The sequence below is a fragment of the Podarcis bocagei genome (genome assembly GCF_964188305.1).
Source record: "Podarcis bocagei genome assembly, chromosome: 13".
NCBI classification, from domain to species: Eukaryota; Metazoa; Chordata; class Lepidosauria; order Squamata; family Lacertidae; genus Podarcis; species Podarcis bocagei.
The window spans coordinates 55,310,139-55,334,343 of NC_138138.1; the positions used below are offsets into that span (position 1 = coordinate 55,310,139).

At 51.8% G+C, this 24,205-nt stretch overlaps 1 protein-coding gene and 1 long non-coding RNA gene across 2 annotated transcripts in view; one reads left to right on the forward strand and one right to left on the reverse strand.

The window, feature by feature from the left end:
* LOC308572336 overlaps window positions 1-11,822 on the reverse strand; it is a 72,143-nt gene extending 60,321 nt beyond the window's left edge. The window contains exon 1 of the long non-coding RNA XR_014001730.1: window positions 11,643-11,822. This is a non-coding gene — a long non-coding RNA (uncharacterized lncRNA). The remainder of the gene's footprint in view (window positions 1-11,642) is intronic.
* SENP3 (SUMO specific peptidase 3) overlaps window positions 817-24,205 on the forward strand; it is a 37,471-nt gene continuing 14,082 nt past the window's right edge. The window contains exons 1-6 of the mRNA XM_081167861.1: window positions 817-948; window positions 6,721-7,724; window positions 13,875-14,162; window positions 17,890-18,001; window positions 20,580-20,727; window positions 22,141-22,188. Of these exons, the coding sequence (XP_081023987.1) occupies window positions 6,734-7,724; window positions 13,875-14,162; window positions 17,890-18,001; window positions 20,580-20,727; window positions 22,141-22,188 (1,587 nt within the window). The 5' untranslated portion in view covers window positions 817-948; window positions 6,721-6,733. The remainder of the gene's footprint in view (window positions 949-6,720; window positions 7,725-13,874; window positions 14,163-17,889; window positions 18,002-20,579; window positions 20,728-22,140; window positions 22,189-24,205) is intronic.

Genomic DNA, 24,205 nt, shown 5'->3' on the forward strand with positions numbered 1-24,205 from the left:
TGCTGTCACCATCTGCAGTGATCATGGAGCCCAAGAAAGTCAAATCTCTCACTGCCTCCATTTCTTCCCCTTCTATTTGCCAGGAGGTGATGGGACCAGTGGCCACAATCTTCGTTTTTTTGATGTTGAGCTTCAGACCATATTTTGCACTCTCCTCTTTCACCCTCATTAAAAGGTTCTTTAATTCCTCCTCACTTTCTGCCATCAAGGTTGTGTCATCTGCATATGTGAGGCTGTAGATATTTCTTCCGGCGATCTTAATTCCGGCTTGGGATTCATCCAGCCCAGCCTTTCGCAAAGGCGGTATACAAATGTAATTAATAATAATAGTTTCCACAGGATTCTGGACTACAATTCCCGAGAGCCTCTGCCAGCGCAGGTGTGCTGGTTCCCGGGGGCTGACGGGAGTTGTAGTCCGAAAAGCACCTTGAGGGCAGCAGGCTGGGGGAAGCCGGGTTCTGGAATACTAGATATTGCCTCCGTATGTGGGATTGTTACGCTCCTGTCGCATTTATATTTATATTTTTTCATTCTTTTAGGGCCCCGCCTTCTCCAGACGCTGATGGACTACAGCTCCCATCGGCCTCAGCCGCAGCGGCAAGCCGCGAGGGATGACGGGAGTCGTAGTCCGACAGCGCCCGACGGGGTCGCCGCCTCAGGATTTATGACGTATAAAGAACGCGACGCTGCTCGGAATCTGCAAATGCCCGGATGCTGAGGCTTGCGTCGTGACGTCGCTCGGCAAGGAGAGGTGACGCGACGTTGCCCCGCCCCGGCCTCCTCCATCGGCGTGGCCCCGCCCAGACGCCGGCTGATGACGCCTTTGGGCGGCGCCGGCAGCCGCGGCGGCTCCTGAGGGAAGGAGGCGGCGGCGGCGGCGCTGGGAGGCGAGGCGTGAGAGAGAGGCCTCTGCCGCGTCCCGCGCCTCTCTCCCCGCTGCGGGACAAGGTGAGGCGCCCCCCCCGCGCGCTGAGGGACCGGGTCCCGTCCCTGGGCCTCCCCGGCCTCCCTCACCGCGGGACCCTCCTCTCCTCGCCCCCCAACCCTCCTTTCCCGTCGTCCTCTGCGGCTGCCCCCCTCGCCCCACACCTCGCCCAGGTTAACCCACCCGGCCACGCCCCCTCCCCTCCCCCTCTTTGTATTGGGCTCCCCCCCCCCACCAACGCTGCCCAGCCACGCCCCCTCCCCACCCCATGGGGTCTCCTGGGGTCTCTTGTTCCAGCGCCCTGATAGGTGCACCTAGATTCCCTTGCAGGCAGGAGGTCCCTGCCAGACTCGCCCCCTTCTCAAAGGGCTGAGGGAGGTCAGGGTGCAGGACTGTGCGAGGGGTGGGGGTGGCAGGGCAACTTCGCCTGCTTATGTCTGGAGAAAATGTATACATATATATATGCATATACATGGGACGCGGGTGGCGCTGTGGGTTAAACCACAGAGCCTAGGACTTGCCGATCAGAAGGTCGGCGGTTCGAATCCCCGCAATGAAGGGGTGAGCTCCCGTTGCTCAGTCCCTGCTCCTGCCAACCTAGCAGTTCGAAAGCACACCAGTGCAAGTAGATAAATAGGTACCACTCTGGAGGGAAGGTAAACGGCATTTCCGTGCGCTGCTCTGGTTCACCAGAAGCGCCTTAGTCATGCTGGTCACATGACCTGGAAGCTGTCTGCGGACAAACGCCAGCTCCCTCGACCCATAGAGCAAGATGAGCGCCACAATCCCAAAGTCAGTCACGACTGGACCTAATGGTCAGGAGTACCTTTACCTTTATACAGTGGTACCTCGGGTTAAGTACTTAATTCGTTCCGAAGGTCCGTACTTAACCTGAAACTCCCTCGGCCAGTAAAGCGAGATGAGCGCCACAACCCCAGAGTCGGCCACGACTGGACCTAATGGTCAGGGGTCCCTTTACCTTTGCATATATTTATAGTCATATATATACACACAGTTGTATCCCGGGTTAAGTACTTAATTTGTTCCGGAGGTCCGTTCTTAACCTGAAGCACCACTTTAGCTAATGGGGCCTCCTGCTGCTGCTGTGCCGCCGGAGCACGATTTCTGTTCTCGTCCTGAAGCAAAGTTCTTAACCTGAAGCACTATTTCTGGGTTAGCGGAGTCTGTAACCTGAAGCGTATGTAACCTGAAGCGTATGTAACCCGACGTACCACTGTATATATATCTGCTTGCTGCTCAGTGAAGGGGAAGAGGGCATGGCGGGGCAGTGGTTAGAGCACCTGCTCTGCACGCATTGCCGGGGGTTGGGCTGGATGACCCTGGGGGTCCCTTCCAAGTCTACCATTCTGTGGTTCCATGCAGGAGGTCCTGAGTTCAGCCACCAGCGGCGTCTCCAGGTAAGAGGAGGAAGGAGCTTCCGGGAGGAGAGGACTATGTTGATGGCAGGAGGGCTACTGCTTCGGCTCCGTAGTCAGAGGCCGCAATGCTTCTGAATGCTGTTTCTGGAAACTGCTGTAGGGGAGAAGAGCGCCACTGCAGTTACATCCTGCTTACGGGTTTCTCATTGGTCGGGTGCTGTAAGAACAGGGTCTGGGCTACGTGATCCAGCAGGCATTTCTTCCATTCTTAGGAAACCCTGGAGAGCGCCTGTGTGTTGTTGAGGCAAAGTGCACACCTCTGGAGGGAAAGGGAATGCGCGGGGGTAGTGCATGTGTGAAGGTCCCAGGTTTGATCTCCAGCAGCGTCTCGAGGTAAGGCTGGGAGAGGCTCCTGCCTGAAATGATAGAATGCCACTGCTGCCAGTCAGAGTACTGAGCTGGATGGACCCCCCAAAGGTCTGAGTTGGGCACTTTCCTACCTTCCAGTTGGGTCCACAGTGGGACAGCAGGTCCTTTGCATTCAGAAAACTTGGTGTCGTAAGCATCTGCAGGTAAAAGACGCTCAGGTGTCCAGATGTCTCCGCCAAAGCAAGGCACTGTCAGTCAGAATAAATGGCAAGACGGTGTGATTTGGTTTCCTCTCCCCTTTGCACTTTGCCTTCCCAGCCTTATTCCCATACTGAAAGCCAGTATAGGAGAGAGAGAGAGATGGAGTTACACTCTCCTATACAGTGGTACGGGACGCGGGTGGCGCTGTGGGTTAAACCACAGAGCCTAGGACTTGCCGATCAGAAGGTCGGCGGTTCGAATCCCTGCGACGGGGTGAGCTCCTGTTGTTCGGTCCCAGCTCCTGCCAACCTAGCAGTTCGAAAGCACGTCAAAGTGCAAGTAGATAAATAGGTACTGCTCTGGCGGGAAGGTAAACGGCGTTTCCGTGCGCTGCTCTGGTTCGCCAGAAGCGGCTTAGTCCTGCTGGCCACATGACCCGGAAGCTGTACGCCGGCTCCCTCAGCCAATAAAGCACGTCAAAGTGCAAGTAGATAAATAGGTACTGCTCCGGCGGGAAGGTAAACGGCGTTTGCGTGCGCTGCTCTGGTTCGCCAGAAGCGGCTTAGTCCTGCTGGCCACATGACCCGGAAGCTGTACGCCGGCTCCCTCGGCCAATAAAGCACGTCAAAGTGCAAGTAGATAAATAGGTACTGCTCCGACGGGAAGGTAAACGGCGTTTGCGTGCGCTGCTCTGGTTCGCCAGAAGCTGCTTAGTCATGCTGGCCACATGACCTGGAAGCTGTCTGCGGACAAACGCCAGCTCCCTCGACCCATAGAGCAAGATGAGCGCCACAACCCCAAAGTCGGTCACGACTGGACCTAATGGTCAGGGGTACCTTTACCTTTATACAGTGGTACCTCAGGTTAAGTACTTAATTCGTTCCGGAGGTCCGCACTTAACCTGAAACTGTTCTTAACCTGAAGCACCACTTTAGCTAATGGCGCCTCCTGCTGCCGCTGCGTCGCCGGAGCACGATTTCTGTTCTCATCCTGAAGCAAAGTTCTTAACCTGAAGCACTATTTCTGGGTTAGCGGAGTCTGTAACCTGAAGCGTATGTAACCACTGTACTGGCTTTTGCAGAAAACTGAGGGTTTGACACTAACCTCAGTTTCCCGAGTTACACTTCACTCGGCAAACTGAGGTTTGTGTCAAACCCTCAGTTTTCTGCAATGTCCTCTTGAACCTGCATTCTTCTACCCCCTTTGCGTGGCATAAGAAGCACCTGTTAAATCAGGCCAAAGAGGGCCATATCTAGTCCAGCATCCTCATAGCTGCTAACCAGATGCCTGTGGGGAACCCAAAAGAAGGACCCGGGCATCAGAGCACGCTCTCCTCCAATGGTTTCCAGCAGTGGTGCCTCGCAAGACAAAAAGAATCCGTTCTGTGATTCTCTTCATCTAGCGGTTTTTTGTCTTGCGAAGCAAGCCCATTGACGGATTAGCGCTATTAGCGGCTTTTAGCGGCGTATCGGCTTATCGGATCAGCTGATAAGCGGCTTAGCGGCTTAGAAAAAGGGGGGAGGAAAAAAACCCAGCAGGAACTCGCAAGACATTGTCGTCTTGCGAAGCAAGCCCATAGGAAATTCGTTTTGCGAAGCACCTCCAAAACGGAAAACTCTTTCGTCTAGCGAGTTTTCCGTCTTGCGAGGCATTCGTCTTGCGGGGCACCACTGTATTCAGAAGGAGACAGGGCAGAGACATTATGGCTATTAGCCATCCATATCCCTCTCCTCCTCCATGAATTTGTCCAGTCCTCTTTGAAAGCCATCTAGGTTTATGGCCATCAATGCCTTCGGTGGGAGCAAGTGCCATAGTTATAAGTATGTGTTATGTGAAAAAGTCCTTTTATCTGTCCTGTAACTAAGTGGATAATGAGGTAGTAGCTCCCTTGCCTGAGGCTGGGGGGGCAGGGGGAGGTTGGCGTTCATTGAGCCAGGAAACCCATCCAAATTTTGCTGCTAGCTCCTGCACCTTCAGATATTTCAGTTGAGCTTTCCAGCCCTGGTTTAGGGACCGTCTTGTTCAGCTCCCTCTTTGGCAGTGGAGTTTTCTGTCACGGGATGTAACGCCCACACTGAGTGAAGCCGGCCAGGTAGAATGAGCAAGCAGTCCAGTTGGCGGGGGAATGCCAAGCCATCTCAGGTGTGTGGAAAGCTTTCCCCCTAATCTGCCTGAAACAAGCGAGACTAGTTTAAAAGGAGCCAGGAATAAGTATTGGGAACTGTGTGCCCACCCCCACTTGAGATGAAGAAAAATGGAGGAACAAATTCCCAAACGGTGGCTCAGACTGGAGTCACATTTTACAGATAAAAAGGTAAAGGTACCCCTGCCCGTACGGGCCAGTCTTGACAGACTGTAGGGTTGTGTGCTCATCTCACTCTAGAGGCCGGGAGCCAGCGCTGTCCGCAGACACTTCCGGGTCACGTGGCCAGCGTGACAAGCTGCATCTGGCGAGCCAGCGCAGCACACAGAACGCCATTTACCTTCCCGCTAGTAAGCGGTCCCTATTTATCTACTTGCACCCGGGGGTGCTTTCGAACTGCTAGGTTGGCAGGCGCTGGGACCGAGCGACGGGAGCGCACCCCGCCGTGGGGATTCGAACCGCTGACCTTTCGATCGGCAAGTCCTAGGCGCTGAGGCTTTTACCCACAGCGCCACCCGCGTCCCCTATACCTTTGTGCAAATATCTTCAGGGGCAAATGTTCTCCCTTGCTTTGAAAGGGAAGAAAAGGGGCATTGAGTTATCTGAACTTTTCATTATTTATTGCATTTATATACAAACTTTCTAAGTAGCTCAAGGTAGCATATGTTGTTCTCCCCATCCCTGTTGGATCATTGCAACCACCTTGTGAGGGAGGTTAGGCTGAGAGGCAGCCACTTCCCCAAAGTCACCCTGTGAGAGCTTCATGGCTGAGTGGGAATTCGAACCCTGGTCCTTCCCACCTCCTAGTCTTGACACTCTTGACGGCTACACCACACTGGCTCTCAAAACAGAACTGCCAGCGTACACCGAGGGTGGGATTTGAACCCATGCTCTCAGAGCCTAGTCCACTGCCTTAACCACTGAGCCACCATGTGTGCAGAAAGGGTAGTCTTGGAGGTACGCAGTCCAGCTTCCGACGTGCTTTGGTGTTTGTGGTTTTTCTTAAATACAGTGGTGCCCCGCAAGACGAATGCCTTGCAAGACGGAAAACTCGCTAGACGAAAGAGTTTTCCGTTTTGGAGGTGCTTCGCAAAACGAATCTCCTATGGGCTTGCTTCGCAAGACGACAATGTCTTGCGAGTTCCTGCTGGTTTTTTCCCCTTCCCCCCCCCTTTTTCTAAGCCGCTAAGCCGCTTATCAGCTGATCCGATCAGCAGATAAGCCTCTAAAAGCAGCTAATAGCGCTAATAGCGCTAAGCCGCTTATCCGCTGATCCGATCAGCGGATAAGCCGCTAAAAGCGCTAATCCGCTAATCCTTCAATGGGCTTGCTTCGCAAGATGGAAAAAACCGCTAGACGAAGAGAATCACAGAACGGATTCTTTTCGTCTTGCGAGGCACCACTGTACATTAAAGCACTGTCTGGTCTTCGTGGATGCAAAGTTATTTGGAAAGGTTGCTTGAAGGCAAGCGGGAAGGGCCAGACAGGAACTGGGTCTTACATCCACCTAAGTATTTCTGCGTTCTGTACAACGTCTCCTGCCTGTGCCTGATTCTAGTTGTGCACACTATGCTAAATCAGCCGTCTCCATGCGTCCTGTCCATGCGCCTGGTTTTCACTATGCGGAAGCCCCTTCTACTCTTCTCCCATGACCGTAACGCAGATCTTCTTTTCTCTCTCTCTCTCTCTCTCTCTCCCCGCAGCCGCGTCGGCACCATGAAGGAAATGTTTCAAGACGAGAAGTATTGGGGGGGCCCGTCCCCCAGCCTCCGCGACCCCACGGGGCACCGGGACAAGCTGTGCCGCTCCTCCCAGGAGTGGGGTGAGCTGGAGCGCAAGCACGGCGGCTGCTTCGAGGGGAACCGGCGCCTGGCCTATGCGAAGAAGCAGCCCCTGGGCTTCAGCCCTTCGTCTTCTGCCAGCGAGGAGGAAGAAGGGAGGTGGGACCTCCCTTGCATGTCCGGCTGGGAGGTGGCCGGCGTGGGCCCCTCCCACCCGGCCCAGAGCAAAGCCGGAAGGGCGAAGGTCCCCCGGAGCGGGGGCCGGGCCTGGCCCTTCGACGTGGCCGCGGGGTCCGGCTCCCGGAGGCGCCCGCAGCTTCTGGGGGCGCCGAGGGCACGCTGCTTCCGCCGCCAGCGCCGGCGTGCCCTGCGGGCCTTTCGCATGCTCCTCTACGCCAAGAGCTCCTCCCTGGCTTTCCATTGGAAGCTGTGGGGCAAGATGGCCTCCAGGGGGCGCCGGCGGGGAGGGGGAGCGGCGGGGGCGAAGCGGGCCCGGTCGTCCCTGTCCCTCTCGCCCGGCTCGCAGCCCGACGACGACCACCTCCCTCTATACAAGAAAAGCTGCCCCCTGCGGGAGGAGGACTGCCGGGGCGGGGCCAAGCGCAGGCCCCGCCCTGCCCGCTTCAAGCCCCGCCCTCCCGAGCCCCACCTGGACTACGACTTGGACGGGGCTTTCCCTGCGTCGTCGTCCTCCTCGCCCCCTCCGGCCTCTTCTCGCCTCAGCCTGCTGGGGGCCCTGATGGACGACGCCTCGCCCTACCCTCAGTACGTGGAGCTGCAGAGGGTCAGCTTCGACAAAGACCCCGGAGCGGCCGAGCTGGAGGAGGAAGCCACCGGCCTGCTCAAGTACCCTGGCGGAGGGGCCCACGCCTCCCCCAGGACTAGAAAGGGCGGAGAGGCGGAGCACAGCCTGGATGGAGACGGAGGTAAAGCTCATGTTTAGCCGCTGCCCTTCGACCCCTCCTGGTGTTGGTGGTGGCTAGCTAGTAGCTAGCGCTGTGTGGATTATGTGTAGCGTGCTGCGTTTCTTGTTTATTCGTGTATTTATTTGGCACGTCGGCACCCTGCTCCTCGGCCAAAAAAGGCTCCCAGAGCAGTTTGCGCACAGACCCTACCTGCAGGCTTAGACTCAAAAACACACAACTACGCAGCACACAAGGAAAGAGGGGCAGGGAGGGAAGAGGAAAATAAAATTTCCAAACAGTTCTTCCAATAATAATAATAATAATAATAATAATAATAATAATAATAATAATTTATTATTTGTACCCCGCCCATCTGGCTGGGTTTCCCCAGCCACTCTGGGCAGCTTCCAGCAAAGATTAAAAATACATTAAAATGTCACACATTGAAAACTTCCCTGAACAGGGCTGCCTTCAGATGTCTTCTAAATGTCAGGTAGTTGTTTATCTCTTTGACATCTGATGGGAGGGCGTTCCACAGGGCGGGAGCCACCACCGAGAAGGCCCTCTGCCTGGTTCCCTGTCACCTCACTTCTCGTAGGGAGGGAACCGCCCGAAGACCCTCGGAGCTGGACCTCAGCGTCCGGGCTGAATGATGGGGGTGGAGATGCCCCACTGGCACAGCTCAGGGGCAGGAGGTGCCTGATGGAGCTGGGCAAAGCCGATGAAAAGAGCCTTACCCGTCCCTTCTCTCCCACCGGGGCTTGACTGCTGAGGGTAGGGGAAGCCTGTGCCTTTTTAAACTGGTGTGCCTTTCCAGTGCGCTTGCTTCCGCAAGGGTGGGCTAACATCACGGTGAAAGGTGTGAGCTGGATGGTCCCGAGTTTCCACCAGATACCGTATTTTTCGCACCATAAGACGCACCTAGTTTTTAGAGGAGGAAAACAAGAAAAAAATATATTCTGAATCAAATGTTGAAGAGGAAGGAGGAGGAAGGATTAGGCAAGGGGTCTGCAACCCGCGGCTCCGGAGCCGCATGTGGCTCTTTTACACCTTTGCCGCGGCTCCGGGGCGGATACTAGCAAGGGGAGGAGGCGCATTGTGTGCCCCGACACTCCCCACTGTGGCGGGCGCTGTACTGGCTGTGACGTCGCATGGGGGCGGTGTCACGCACTGTCCCGACGTCACCTTCCCACCCGCTGTCAGATTGCGGCTCTGGAGATATATTTGTTTTAAATGTTGCAATGGTTTTGCGGCTCCCAGTTTTTTTTCTCTTCGGAAATGGGTCCAAGTGGCTCTTTTTGTCTTAAAGGTTGCAGACCCCTGGATTAGGCTAACGAGCCGCCCATCCGTCCACCCCTTTGGGGAAGCTTTTTTGCTGGCATAGCAGCGTTGTCCCTGCTGGGGGGGTCGGAGGAGGTAGGCAAGACAAAGGACGCTCTTCAGCGAAGCCGGAGGAGGAAAGGAAGGGAGCCCTTACAGAGTCCCTTCCTTACCTCCTCCCATGTCACTGAAGAAGCGCTGCGCTGCTCCGCTGAACCCAGCAGAGCAAGAGGGAGAGCTGTGCAGCGCCTCTTGGTCTGCTGGCTTCCCAGCGAAGCAGGACGAGGGACGGAATGGGCTCCGTAAGGTCTCCCATCCATCCCTCATTGTGCACCGCTGTGAAGGCATCGGAACAAGAGGCGTTGCGCAGCGATCCCTCTCGCTGTTCTGGCTTCTGGGATAGCTGCGCAGCCTGCATTCGCTCCATGAGACGCACACACATTTCCCCTTCCTTTTTAGGAGGGAAAAAGTGTGTCTTGTAGAGTGAAAAATACGGTGTTTATAGATGCTATGGCAGAGGAGACAATGCACATCTGTTTACGCAATTGTTACGAAGACCAAGTGGGATGCCTGTGAATGGGGTGGAGGCAGGTGGCAGTCTGTCCTGGCCAGGTCATAGAATCCTAGAGTTGGAAGAGACCACAAGGGCCATCGAGTCCAACCCCCTGCCAAGCAGGAAACACCATCAGAGCACTCCTGACATATGGTTGTCAAGCCTCTGCTTAAAGACCTCCAAAGCAGGAGACTCCACCACACGCCTTGGCAGCAAATTCCACTGTCAAACAGCTCTTACTGTCAGGAAGTTCTTCCTAATGTTTAGGTGGAATCTTCTTTCTTGTAGTTTGGATCCATTGCTCCGTGTCCGCTTCTCTGGAGCAGCAGAAAACAACCTTTCTCCCTCCTCTATGTGACATCCTTTTATATATTGGAACATGGCTATCATATCACCCCTTAACCTCCTCTTCTCCAGGCTAAACATGCCCAGCTCCCTTAGCCGTTCCTCAGAAGGCATCGTTTCCAGGCCTTTGACCATTTTGGTTGCCCTCCTCTGGACACGTTCCAGTTTGTCAGTGTCCTTCTTGAACTGTGGTGCCCAGAACTGGACACAGTACTCCAGGTGAGGTCTGACCACAGCAGAATACAGTGGCACTATTACTTCCCTTGATCTCGATGCTATACTCCTATTGATGCAGCCCAGAATTGCATTGGCTTTTTTAGCTGCCGCGTCACACTGTTGGCTCATGTCAAGTTTGTGGTCAACCAAGACTCCTAGATCCTTTTCACATGTACTGCTCTCAAGCCAGGTGTCACCCATCGATGGAAGGTCGATGGAGAATGGGTGGTGTTGTCCCTCCTCTTCCTTAGGGAGGTACCAGGTGGAGAGTGCTGATGACAGGCTCAGTGGTAATACACCTGAACTTCCTTTCCATGGCAAAGGTATTTTTTTAAAAAAAAATAAAATTATTAAAGTTTTTTTAAAATATAACAATGAAATTGAAAAATAAATAAATACAAAAACAGTTAAAAAACAAATAATTTTCCATAACATATCTTCCATACACTTATTTCCCCAGACCTCCTCAAACCTCCCTTCTTTGTATTCCACTTCAATTAGTTAGTTCAGCAAATCCTTACCATTAAGCTTTTACCCATTTGTAAACCTTTTTTTTTCGTATCTCCTAGAGCATTACAGCTGGAAACCCCTTAGTTTCTATCCAACATCCTTCTAGCATTCATTAATTTTACAATATTTCTGTAAATAGTCTTTAAATTTCTTCCGGTCTTCTTTCACCATCTCTTCTCCCTGGTCTCGGATTCTGCCAGTCATTTCTGCCAATTCCATGTAGTCAATCACCTTCATCTGCCATTCTTCCAGAGTGGGTAAATCTTGTGTCTTCCAATACTTTGCAATGAGAATTCTTGCTGCTGTTGTACATGGCAAAGGTTTTAGGTTCAATCCCTAGCACCTCAGATTTGGACTGGGAAAGATGGCCCCCTTCAAGGCACTGCAAGGTTTTCTCAAACTCCCGCAGTTGTTGGACATAGTGATGCCAAATTCTCGAGAATAATCTTTTGGAGAATATTCTCGATTAATGAGAATATTAGAGAACTTTCATTTAATATAGGTGAATATTCATTTTAATGCATTGAAAATGATTTTAGTTAACGTACTTGTTCAGATGGCGACCAAAAATTGTATGGATACTTTTATTCAATGGGGCGACGTAGTGAATTCACATTCTTTGATAGGCCTAAATTTGAAACGATCACCATAATATCAATCATACCGGCTATATAAAAGAGCACAAAAATTGTAACATTACACATAAAACAGTACAGTAGGCCTACTGCAAATACAAGTGGTTCTAAAACTGTAGTTGTAGGCCTAAATTTGAAATGACAATATTAATACTGCACACCGGCTACAAAAAACTATAGCATTAAACTTGAAATGTTATTACAGTAGGCTCATAGAAGGTCAAAAGCTGTATTTTGATGACAGCTTGACTTATTATTTACTAGATTTTACAGTTGTAAAACTGGTTCTTACATTAGAATTTATAGTTTGTGGAGAATATTCTCCGGAGAATTTTCTAGCAGAGAATATTCTCACATCACTAGTTGGACTACAACTCCCATCATCCCTAGCTAGCAGGACCAGCGGTCAGGGATGATGGGAGTCGTAGTCCATACCCAAGTCTGAGAAACACTGCTCTTGAGAGCTGCTTTCCCTAGGAGTGAATCTTATTGAGCTTAGATGGATCAGTTGTCTGAGTAATAAGGCAACTTCTTCCCTATATTCTTTTTTTAAAAAAAGATATTTATTGAGGTTTCAAAAATTATATATAAAAAGAAAAAACAATAATACACAATAGTACAAACAAAACAAAAACAAAAAACAGGTATAATTTCAATCCCTTATTTTCTTATCACTTACTTCCAAACTTAAAACACAATCAAAAACACGTAAAATTTCAATTGCTTATTTTCTTTTAACTTTTTTCTCAGACCTCCTCACACCTCCCCTTTTTGTATTCCAATTCTAATTATTAACTCAGCAAATTCTTATTACTTATTTCTCAACTTTGACTTAATAGTTTATCTTAAATTTATTTTTGCAAACCTTATTTTCATTTAGTTTAGTTCATTTTAGAATATATTCTTAAGCAGCAGGTACCGTACCAGGTATCGCTCAAGAGATCTAAGAAACCAGTGCAGTTTCAGAGTTGGTGGTTAGAATCAGTGCAGCTTTGAAAAGTTCGCTCTGCCAGGGCACAAGAGCAGGCAGTGTCTGGAGGTCCTGGGCTGCCCAGACGACAAGACCCCCCTCTCACTTTCCCCAAAGGAAAAGCAGAGCAAGACGTTAGGCTCCAGCTTGGCTCCAGGAGTTGCCAGAAGGAGACTCCCATTTCGAATTTCTCTCTGCCATCTAAATGGCGTCCAGTTGCATCCAGACACAGATTAAAAAAAACCTGGTCTTTGATCTCAGGAACAGTCATGAGAAATTTGGTTAAGTCCTCCTCTGTTGTCTCCCAGGATAGGCGGAGGCCAATCAAATCTTAAGAGGCACCCAGTGCATAGCAAAAAGACAAAACAACAAAAATATTCACTGTAGTAGACTATCGGAAAGTGCACAGCATTGCCCAGGAATTCTGGGGGTGAGGGGGGGAAATCCTGAGATTTATAAATAGATAATGTTCCGTATTTTTCACTCTATAATACGCACCAGACCATAACACGCACGTAGTTTTTAGAGGAGGAAAACAAGAAAAAAAATATTCTAAACAAAATAGTGGATCTATGATTTTTGTGGTTCATGCTGTGGCCACAGTCATGTGATCTGACAGTGAGCTTGGAGTAGCCCAATGCAAAAATCCTGAGGATCCATGTGGATCCGTGCTTCGTAACCACGGAGGAGGGAAGGAAGGGGAACCATGGATCCTCCGCTCACGACTGCAGCAGATCCCCCCCGCCACCCGCAGGCATTCGCTCCATAACACGCACAGACATTTCCCCTTACTTTCTAGGAGGAAAAAAGTGAGTGGTGGTGCAAAAAATACGGTAATTTGTTAGTTTCTACGGCTCTGCATGGCACTTACCTGGAGAATACCTGGCCCGGATCTGGTCCTGAATTAAACAGATTCCATTACCATGGGGGCCATAGATGAGAGATCGCCTGACCCTCAGCACTGGACAAATGGGGGCAGTAGTTGGTTTTTCTGGCCTCCAACTCCTAGTCCTGAGGTTAGAGCTCTTCTTCCTACCAAACCAGTGCCCAGCCCTATTTTGCTCTATAAGACTCACTTTTCCCCTCCTCAAAAGTAAGGGGAAATGTGTGTGCGTCTTATGGAGCGAATGCAGGCTGCGCAGCTATCCCAGAAGCCAGAACAGCAAGAGGGATTGCTGCTTTCGCTGCGCAGTGATCCCTCTTGCTGTTCTGGCTTCTGAGATTCAGAATATTTCTTTTCTTATTTTCCTCCTCCAAAAACTAGGTGCGTCTTGTAGTCTGGTGCGTCTTATAGAGCGAAAAATACGGTGGTTTATTTTCATATTTGGTTAAAAATCAGTGCAGCCCTGAACGTTCCAGCCCACCATCTTGGTCGATGATAACCTCAGAGGTGTCAAAATCGTTTGGAATCGTCTTGGTTCAAAATGGGTTGGGGCAGTGGCCAAACACTGATGAGAACAGTCTCCCCCGCCTCGTCGCTCCAAGCTTGGCGCTGATATGTCACGAGACGGGTGGAGAAACCGCTTTCCGAAACGTGTAGTAGTTTTGGGGGGTGCTGCTATTAACGTATGTGGGTCCCTGCGAGGCCTCTGAAACCCTCCCGCCTCTCTCTCGCGCTGCAGGCCCCATGGACGCCCTCCCCAACGGCTTTGCCTCCCTCACTCCCGACGGCGACCTCTGCTCCCTCCCCGGAGTCACGGACGCCACCATCCTCATCAGCAACGTCTGTAGCATCGGGGGCCACGCGGCGGAGGAGCTCTTCCAGGGGCCCCGGGACAAAGACAGGCCGCTGGATCCTTCCGGGATCAGGCTCGAAGGCGACCTGGCCACCGAAGGCAGCCAAGAAAGGCCCGGCGAGAAGGCAGCCCAGCACAGCCCCCTGAGAGAAGAACACATCACATGTGTACACAGTAAGGAGAGGGGGCCGGAATGGGTGGGTGGGGGGGCAAGCAGAAGAAACAGTCCTCCTTTCCCCCACCATGGCATCTTCAAGGCTAGACTGTCCCTAGACTGTCTTGGACGGTGGTGGTTGCTTCGATCTGGCTTGAGGCCCAGCTGGAGGAGGGAAACAGCCTTGGGTGCTCCGGGGGCCGTGGGGGAGTCCTGTCTGGTTAGTTTCCTCGGGCCTCTTAGCAGCATTCGCTATCCTCGGCTACGATGAATGAATGAATGAATCTTTATTTGCGTCAGCCATCGGCCATCTGTGGAGCTGGCTACGTAGAGACTGTGTCACACATTCTCTTGTCTTGCTTCCTATATAAAGATCTCCGGGACAAGACCATCACGCCGCTCCTATCTGCCATCCCGGGCCACTCTTGTGAAGCCAAACTGTTCTCACTCCTGGCCGACCAGAACGGCTCAACAACAGAGAAGGTTGCCAAATTTGTCGAGAGAGCAATGAGACTGAGAGCTGCTATCTGAGTGACATTAGCGTCGTCCCCCAGATTCCTCTCCCTCGGCTACGATACAATACGATAATCTTTATTGTCATACAGAACAACGAAATTGAAAATCTACAGCAGACATTCAGAAACTGACAAGCCTGCTATCCCAGCCTGGTTAGCCCCCTAAAAACTCTGATACCCCATAATTAAATACAATTTACTCCCATAGAGACTACCTTACACTGCGTTGAAAACCAAAATCGCATTTGGATAGAAACTGTTTCTCCTGCGGCTAGTCCTAGTCTCAATAACCCTTTACCTTCTTCCAGAAGGCAGAAGCTGAAAGAGATCATTTCCGGGGTGCGCACTATCCTGCGCTATCTCTGCAGCTTTCTTCCTCCTCGGGGAAAAGCCCCCAAGAGCCGCACACCTGCTCCACGTGGCTCTTTAAAGGGAGCGCTGAGCAGAACCTCCCGCCTGCATTCGCTCCATAAGATCATAGAATCATAGAGTTGGAAGAGACCACAAGGGCCATCGAGTCCAACCCCCTGCCAAGCAGGAAACACCATCAGAGCACTCCTGACATATGGTTGTCAAGCCTCTGCTTAAAGACCTCCAAAGGAGGAGACTCCACCACACTCCTTGGCAGCAAATTCCACTGTCGAACAGCTCTTACTGTCAGGAAGTTCTTCCTAATGTTTAGGTGGAATCTTCTTTCTTGTAGTTTGGATCCATTGCTCCGTGTCCGCTTCTCTGGATGCACACACATTTCCCCTTACTTTTTAGGAGGGGGGAAAGTGTGTCTTATCGAGCGAAAAATACGGTAATACAAAAAGACAGGATTGTGTATTTAGGACTTCCCCTGGCCCCATCTGATCTCCTTCCCCAGCAGCTCACTGCCTGCTTTAACATGATATGGTGAAGGCAATAACTTTCCCCCACAAAAAAAAGCACGTAGAACTGCAGAAGGAAGCTGGAAGACCAAAGCGCGCTCTTTCTTTCTCTTTCTCTTCCTCCCACTTCCTCCTTCAGCAGAATGTGCTTTCCAAGGCTTGGAAGAGAACCCAAGGACAGGAAGCTCAGTGGCCAAGAGGGGAGATGGGGGAGGAATCTGGAGGAATGGGAAGAGAGGCAGAAAATGAGGGAGGCATAGAAGTCAGGGAAGGGGGAGAGTGCAAAAGGGAACACACACACACACACACACACACACACACACACACACACAATTTCCTTTAAAATGGATGCTTTTAAAATTACACACACACCCCCTCAGTGGCTTATCTCCTTCCCATCCAAATCACAGATCAAATCTATCTCCATTGACGGAGCACTACAGATCACAGCTTCAGGGCTTTTTACCTTTAAAAAAGGTAAAGGGACCGCTGACCATTAGGTCCAGTCGTGGCCGACTCTGGGGTTGCGGCGCTCATCTCGCTTTACTGGTTGAGGGAGCCGGCATACAGCTTCCGGGTTATGTGACCAGCAGGACTAAGCCGCTTCTGGCGAAACAGAGCTGCACACGGAAACGCCATTTACCTTCCCACCGGAGCGGTACCTATTTATCTACTTGCACTTTGACGTGCTTTCGGACTGCTAGGTTGGCAGGAGCAGGGACCGAGCAACGGGAGCTCACCCCCCGTCATTGCGGGGATTCGAACCGCCGACCTTCTGATGGGCAAGCCGTAGGCTCTGTGGTTTAACCCACAGCGCCACCCACGTCCCTGTGTTTAGCTTTAGCATAATGCAAAAACACGGCTCCAAGGGGCTTGAAATTATTTTCGAGGGATCCCCCGCTAAACAACCAATTCCTGGGTCACCTCTCATGCCCACAGCTGTCTTCCGTTGTTTATTGGTGGTTCTGCTTTTCTCAGGTTATAATAATAATAATAACCCCGAAGCTTCATGAGGATCTGTGCATTGGACCAGGGCTGGATCTGTAGTTTTCTTCCCTGTGCAGACTACAACGTCCGCTCTAATTTGATGGCATGTAAAACGGGACAGCTAAAATGAAGTCCTTCGTGCAACGCAGTCGAACGGTGGAATCCTCTCCCCCAGGAAGGAGGGATGGCCAGCAATGTGGATGGATTTCTAAGAGGTCTAGACAAATTCATGGAGGAGGAGAAAGCTATCGATGGCTCCTAGGCTGTGTCTCTGCCTCCACAGCTGGAGGAAGTGATGCTTCCGAAGGCCAGTTGCTGGAAAACACAGGAGGGGAGACTCGATCTTGGGGTCGGATCCTGCTTACAGGTTTCCCACTGGGGCATCTGGGTGGCCGCTGTGAGAACAGGATGCCGGGCTGGAGCGACCATTGGCCTGATTCAACAGGGGTTTCACGACAAACACAGATTAATTTTATTTATCTGTGCCATAAAATGTACACACTGCTGGATGGTAAAAAAAAGAAGAAGACAGGCTGCCAGCAACAGCCCTCAGAGTGGTTTGCAAAAAAAAGGATAAAGCAAAGTTATTGATAAGAAAAATAAGCATTGTTAAGTTAAGATCAACGCACACAGAAAGTAATTGAATCACAGATGTACAATACAGTGGTACCTCGGGTTACATACGCTTCAGGTTACATACGCTTCAGGTTACAGACTCCACTAACCCGGAAATAGTACCTCGGGTTAAGAACTTTGCTTCAGGGTGAGAACAGAAATCGTGCTCCGGCGGGGCGGCGGAAGCAGGAGGCCCCATTAGCTAAAGTGGTGCTTCAGGTTAAGAACAGTTTCAGGTTAAGTACGGACCTCCAGAATGAATTAAGTACTTAAACCAAGGTACCACTGTAATAGAAAATAGTGTCAGGATTTGGAATTCAAGAGCAGTGGCGTAGCGTGGGTTGTCAGCACCCGGGGCAAGGCAAGTAATTTGCGCCCCCTAACCCGTGGATTTGCGCCCCCTAACCCTAACCCCCAGATGTTGTGCCCGGTGCGGCCAGCCCCCCCTGCACCCCCCACGCTACGCCACTGTTCAAGAGGTTCAGTTTTAATTCTGCAGGATATGACCTCATAGCGGGACATTCACACACACACACACACACACACACACACACACACACACACAAGCCCTGTCTCCCAACCCCAGAGAGCCCACTTCCTTTTAATATTTAAAACTGGCTTCTGCACCTCCAGGCTGTTCTCCGGGGCGCCCAAGCAGTGTCCATCCATACCTCCCCACAATAAACTCTCTGGCTTGGCTCCCTTAAGCCTGCCAGGCTCCCGTGGCTTCAGGTTTCTCCTCCTGTCGTTTCTGCCAGACATCCTGGACGAGTTCCTGCAGACGTACGGCAGCCTCATCCCCATCAGCGTGGACGAAGTCGTGGAGAAGCTAGAGGACATCTTCCAGCAGGAGTTCTCTACGCCCCAGAGGTAGGGTCTCTCTTCCCGCTCGGGGGAATCCGACTCCTTCCCCTTCCACTCTGTCTCCAGGTGTGCTGGTCCCGGGGGGGGGGTACCGTGAGGCATGGTCAAAGTCCAGTCCTGGGCCGAGGGTCTGGAGACTGTCCACCAAGGGGGAAGCGGGGTCCAAGGCAAGAAGCCGGGCGTGGCCGGGAACTCCGGGAAAACAGGTCTGGGTGCTGGCAGAAACAAGTTTCCAGCGTCGTTGCTCCTGCAACCTGGGACTGGGCTGACTGGCCTTTATCTCCTCTGAGGCCAGGGGCGGTCCCGGCCCACCGGTGACTCGCCTCTCCTGGCCTGGAGGCGAGCACTCCTACTGAGAGTTCCCTCCGCCTCTCTGCCCTGAGCCTCTGCAGCTCAGGAGAGGCTGGAGGGTTACTGTACAGAAGTCATTTTCAGTCACATACAACAGCAGGATAAAGGTAAAGGGACCCCTGACCATGAGGTCCAGTCGTGGCCGACTCTGGGGTTGCGGCGCTCATCTCGCTTTATTGGCCAAGGGAGCCGGCGTATAGCTTCCAATTCATGTGGCCAGCATGACTTAAGCCGTTTCTGGCGAACCAGAGCAGCGCCGTTTACCTTCCCGCCGGAGCGGTACCTATTTATCTACTTGCACTTTGACATGCTTTTGAACTGCTAGGTGGGCAGGAGCAGGGAACGAGCAACGGGAGCTCACCCCGTCGCGGGGATTCGAACCGCCGACCTTCTGATCGGCAAGTCCTAGTGTGCTGGTCCCGGGGGGAGGTTACCGTGGGGCGAGGTCCAGGACCTGAGTCGAGGGACGGCAGACAGTCCTCCACGGGCGAAGCGGGGTCCAAGGCGAGGAGCCGGGCAAGGACAGGAACACTGAAGGAACAGGACTGGATGCTGGCCGAAACAGCTCTTCAACGACGTTGCTCCCGCAACCTGGGACTGGGCTGACTGGCCTTTATCCCCTCTGAGGCCAGGGGCGGTCCCGGCCCACCGGTGACCTGCCTCTCCTGGCCTGGAGGCGAACACTCCTCCTGGGAGAAACCAGTTCCCTCCGCCTCTCTGCCCTGAGCCTCTGCAGCTCAGGAGAGGCTGGAGGGTTACTGGACCCAGGGGCAGCTTCACCTTCCCCTGACAGGGCTGGGAGGCAGTGGATCCTCAAATCACCTCCGGAGCCAGAGTGGATTCACCTGGTGCCTGCTCCTGAGGATCCGGCACAGGTGAGGGCCCTTCAGACTCAAGCCCCTGCCCCAGCTCAGCCGGCCCTGGAGGCAGGGACTCCTGTGCAGGCTGGGATTCCTCCGGTTCAGCCTCTGAATCGGATTCCCAGGCCATCACACCAGGCAGGGGAGTGGCAGAGAGAGCTGGGTGAGGGCACCCAGTCTCCAGAAATCGAGGCTCCACGTGGCTTTATAGCTGAGTGTGAGGAGCTCATTCAGGAGGCCTGGGTTGTTTCTTTCGGCACCTGGGGCTAAGGTGGGCACCTGATGCCCAGGGCTTAGTAATTTTACAGATCCGACTTCCTGGATTGGCTTCGGTGAAGACTCTGCTTTGTTTACAACATGACTGCATCTTACGGGCATTTGGTTCCAAGGGTTAGGGCGCGCACACAAATATTGTGTGCAGTGGTACCTTGGTTCTCGAACTTAATCCGTCCCGGAAGTCCGTTCCAAAACCAAAGCGTTCCAAAACCAAGGCATGCTTTCTTGTAGAAAGTAATGCAAATGGGCCAATCCGTTCCAGGCTTTTCAAAACAGCCCCTAAAACAGCAGTTTAGCATGAATTTTACTATCTAACAAGACCATTGATCCATAAAGTGAAAGCAATAATCAATGCACTGTACAGTGGTACCTCGGGTTACATACGCTTCAGGTTACAGACTCCGCTAACCCAGAAATAGTACCTCAGGTTAAGAAATTTGCTTCAGGATGAGAACAGAAATCGTGCTCTGGTGGCACGGCAGCAGCTGGACGCCCCATTGGCTAAAGTGGTGCTTCAGGTTAAGAACAGTTTCAGGTTAAGAATGGACCTCCGTAACGAATTAAGTACTTAACCCGAGGTACCACTGTACTATAAAATGAATAAGGCAGTATTGTAGATGATAAAAATTAAAACTATTTTTTTTCTTACCTGCGCTGATAATAGTCATTGTTCGGATGGGGGGCTTTTATCCATTTCCGGAGTCACACAATCAATCAGTAGCTGAACTGGGTTCCACACAGTCACAACAAATTAACCGAAACAGCCTCAAAAATAAAAACTCAAAATAAATAGCAAAAACAAAAGCGCCAAACTTGGTCCGTTCCAGAAGTCCGTTTGACTTCCGAAATGTTCGAAAAACAAGGTGCAGCTTCTGATTGGTGCAGGCGCCCCAGAAACAATAGCCGACAGCCGCATTGGACGTTCGGCTTCTGAAAAACGTTCGAAAACCGGAACACTTCCTTCCAGGTTTTCAGTGTTTGGGAACCAAGGCGTTTGAGAACCAAGGTTCCACTGTATACCCAAATTCTCGGAGCTGTCCCCCGTGGCATTTTTGTTCTCACGGTGATCCCTCTCTGGGTCTCTCCGGAACCTACAGGAAAGGCATGGTCAACCAACTCATCCAGTCCTACCAGCGCTTGCCGGGCAATGCCATGGTACGGACCTTCCGGGTCACTTATAAGCGCCACGTGGTCACCATGGACGACCTGCAGACCCTCTACGGGCCCAACTGGCTCAACGACCAGGTAGGCTGTGCTTATTGGTTCTGATCCAGGGGTCAGCAAACTTTTCCAGCAGGGGGCCGGTCCACTGTCCCTCAGACCTTGTGGGGGGCCGGACTATATTTTTTTTTTGGGGGGGGGGGAAATGAACGAATTCCTATGCCGCACAAATAACCCAGAGATGCATTTTAAATAAAAAGCACACATTCTACTCATGTAAAAACACGCTGATTCCCGGACCAGATTTAGAAGGCGATGGGGCCGGATCCGGCCCCCGGGCCTTAGTTTGCCTTCCCATGCCCTGATCTGTAGGAACTCTGATGCAGGAAATACGGCAGCCCTCTCCCAACCAGTTGTTCAGTGAACCCCCAATTAGAAAGGACTTCTACGAACAAATTCGTAACAAAGCGTATACGGGGTACTTCTACACAACACACAGAGTCGTAAAGCATTCTCCATCAAGGAAGTTCACCGATCATGGGATGTGAAATGTCTGACTCCACACTGGTATCAGCTTATATAAAGGTAATGGGACCCCTGGCCGTTAGGTCCAGTTGTGGCCAACTCTGGGGTTGCGGCGCTCATCTCACTTTTCTGGCCGAGGGAGCCAGCGTACAGCTTCCGGGTCATGTGGCCAGTATGACTAAGCCGCTTCTGGCGAACCAGAGCAGTGCACGGAAACGCCGTTTACCTCCCCGCCGGAGTGGTACCTATTTATCTACTTGCACTTTGACGTGCTTTCGAACTGCTAGGTTGGCAGGAGCAGGGACCGAGCAATGGGAGCTCACCCCATCAAGGGGATTCGAACCGTCGACCTTCTGATCAGCAAGCCCTAGGCTCTGTGGTTTAACCCACAGCACCACCCACGTCCCTCTATCAGCTTATATGGGGTGCCCCAAAATGTTTGGCCTCAACTGTCACACTTTAACCCCCATCGCCTTGGCAACCAGGCCTTCAGTAGGGGCTGATGACAGTCAAGTCCCTTATCTTACTTCCCTGTCAAAGATCTTCAAGGAGAGATGCTGGCTTATCTCCCCCCCCCCCCCCGATGCTCACTCAAGAGCAGAAATAGCAAAACATCCTGGCTGGCCTTGTCGCTTGCGCCTCTCTTGAGGTCAGATCAGGAGAAATAAGGAATGCAGTGTAGGAGGGGGAGGCAGGTTAGTCACAAAACGCAGAAACACCAAAACCAGGCCGGATACATTCTCCGGGAAAGGTTAAAAGCGATCAACGCTGAAACAAAACCTGTATCGAGAATTCAATAATCAAATTCCAGATTTTTTTACATCGCTATGAATGGACGTATGAATGCTAGCTGGCATAATAAATCTGGAGGGTGGAGCCTAGCAAGGGGTCCTGCCGTTTCCTCTGAGGAGGAGATTAAAGAAATCTTGTCTGTTGACCCCTAACCTATTTGCCTCCTTTTTTTCTGGGCAGGTAATGAACATGTACGGGGACCTCGTTATGGACACAGTGCCAGACAAGGTGAGCATCGCTATTAACCTCCCAGTGATCTTCGAGCGAAGGGAGGCATATACCATATTTTTCGCTCTATAGGACACACTTTTCCCCCTCCAAAAATGAAGGGGAAATGTGTGTGCGTCCTATGGGGCGAATGCAGGCTTTCGCTGAAGCCTGGAGAGCAAGAGGGGTCGGTGCGCACTGACCCCTCTCGCTCTCCAGGCTTCAGGAAGCTCTCCGCAAGCTTTCGGAGCGCAGCAGGAGTTCCCACCGGGCTTTGAAAGCTTGCGGATAGCAGCCCGAAGCCCGGGGAGCGCAGTGCCAACTCTCACTGCGCTCCCCGGGCTTCAGGCAGCTATCCACAAACCTTTGGCACGCTCCCCCAGCCCACAAGCTCCCGGACATGTTCTGGGGGCTGGGGTCGGAGGAGGTTGTGCGTGGCTAAAGAGGAAGCCAAGACAGCCAGCGGAATGGATCCCGCTGGCTGTCTTGGCTTCTTTGCTCTTTGGGGCTGGGGGGGGATAATAAAAAAATTCTTTATTTCCCCCCCTAAAATCTAGGTGCGTCCTATGGTCCGGTGCGCCCTATGGAGCAAAAATTACGATAACTTTAATAATAACAATAATAATAATTTTTCACGATGCCTGAAAGGGAAGCCTTACATGCAGGAACAGTGGTTCTTTCCCTGCTTGCGATTCCCAGGACCTGCTATTCAGGGGTGTTTACAGCCTCCGACAGGACACAGCCATTGCGGCTGGTGGCTATTTATTAAATTTGTACACACACACACCCTTCACCCTTAGATCTCAGGGAAGTTTACAACCAAATTACAAAAAGTGTGATGAAATGATAGCCTCGTCCCCTGTGATTTTGTCCGATTAAAACCACCCAAGCCGGTGGCGGCCACTGCCTCCTGTAGGAGAAGGTTGCAGTTTGTTCCTTGCTGAAGTACCCCGTGCTCAGTTAGGCACAGACCAAGAGAGAGGGAGCTTTGTTCTTCCCGCAGGTGAGGGTGACCTGACCTCTCTGGAGAGTCACGCTGGCAGCAGCACTCGCCTCATCCTCTTTGTGGCCATGAGAAAGGAGGAGGACGACAGGGAGAGACTAAAAGAGGCGAGGGGAGAAAGGACGGCCCTGTGGGATTATACAAGGTGCCATCCTGCGCTAAAATGAGGGTGCTGGATCTGGAAAGCTTGCAGACGGTTTGAGTGGATGGACCCGAGCGGCTGTCGTTCTCCCTTATCACCACTTGGTGGTGCTTGTGGAACAGTCGCCAACCTGCCGCAGCCTTTGCAAACCTCTTTACAGTGGTGCCTCGCAAGACGAAAAGAATTCGTTCCGCGAGTCTTTTCGTCTTGCGATGTTTTTCGTCTTGCAAAGCACGTTCCGTCGCAACTGCGCCTCTTCAAGCGGCTTTAAAAAAAAAGCGCAAGACGTTTTCATCTTGCGAAGCAAGCCCATAGGGAAATTCGTCTAGCGAAGCAACACAAAAACGGAAAACCCTTTCGTCTAGCGAGTTTTTCATCTTGCGAGGCATTCGTCTTGCGGGGCACCACTGTATTATTATTTACAGTATCTACCGTATTTTTCGCTCTATAAGACGCACCAGACCACAAGACACACCTAGTTTTTGGAGGAGGAAAACAAGAAAAAAAAAATCTGAATCGCAGAAGCCAGAACAGCAAGAGGGATCGCTGCGCAGTGAAAGCAGCAATCCCTCTTGCTGTTCTGGCTTCTGGGATAGCTGCGCAGCCTGCATTCGCTCCATAAGACGCACACACATTTCCCCTTACTTTTTAGGAGGGAAAAAGTGAGTCTTATAGAGCAAAAAATACGATACATTTATATGCAGGCAGCAACCTTTTTAGGCGTGTCCGATATGTGCACGACTGCTCGCAAGCACATTGCACTGAACCCAGAAGTGCGAGGGGTTCCAGAATGTGACCCCCAAGCAAATTGGTCGCTACTTGCGCCACCTTTTTGTCAAAGGAGCTCAAAGTGATGTACAGTGGTACCTCGGGTTACATACGCTTCAGGTTAC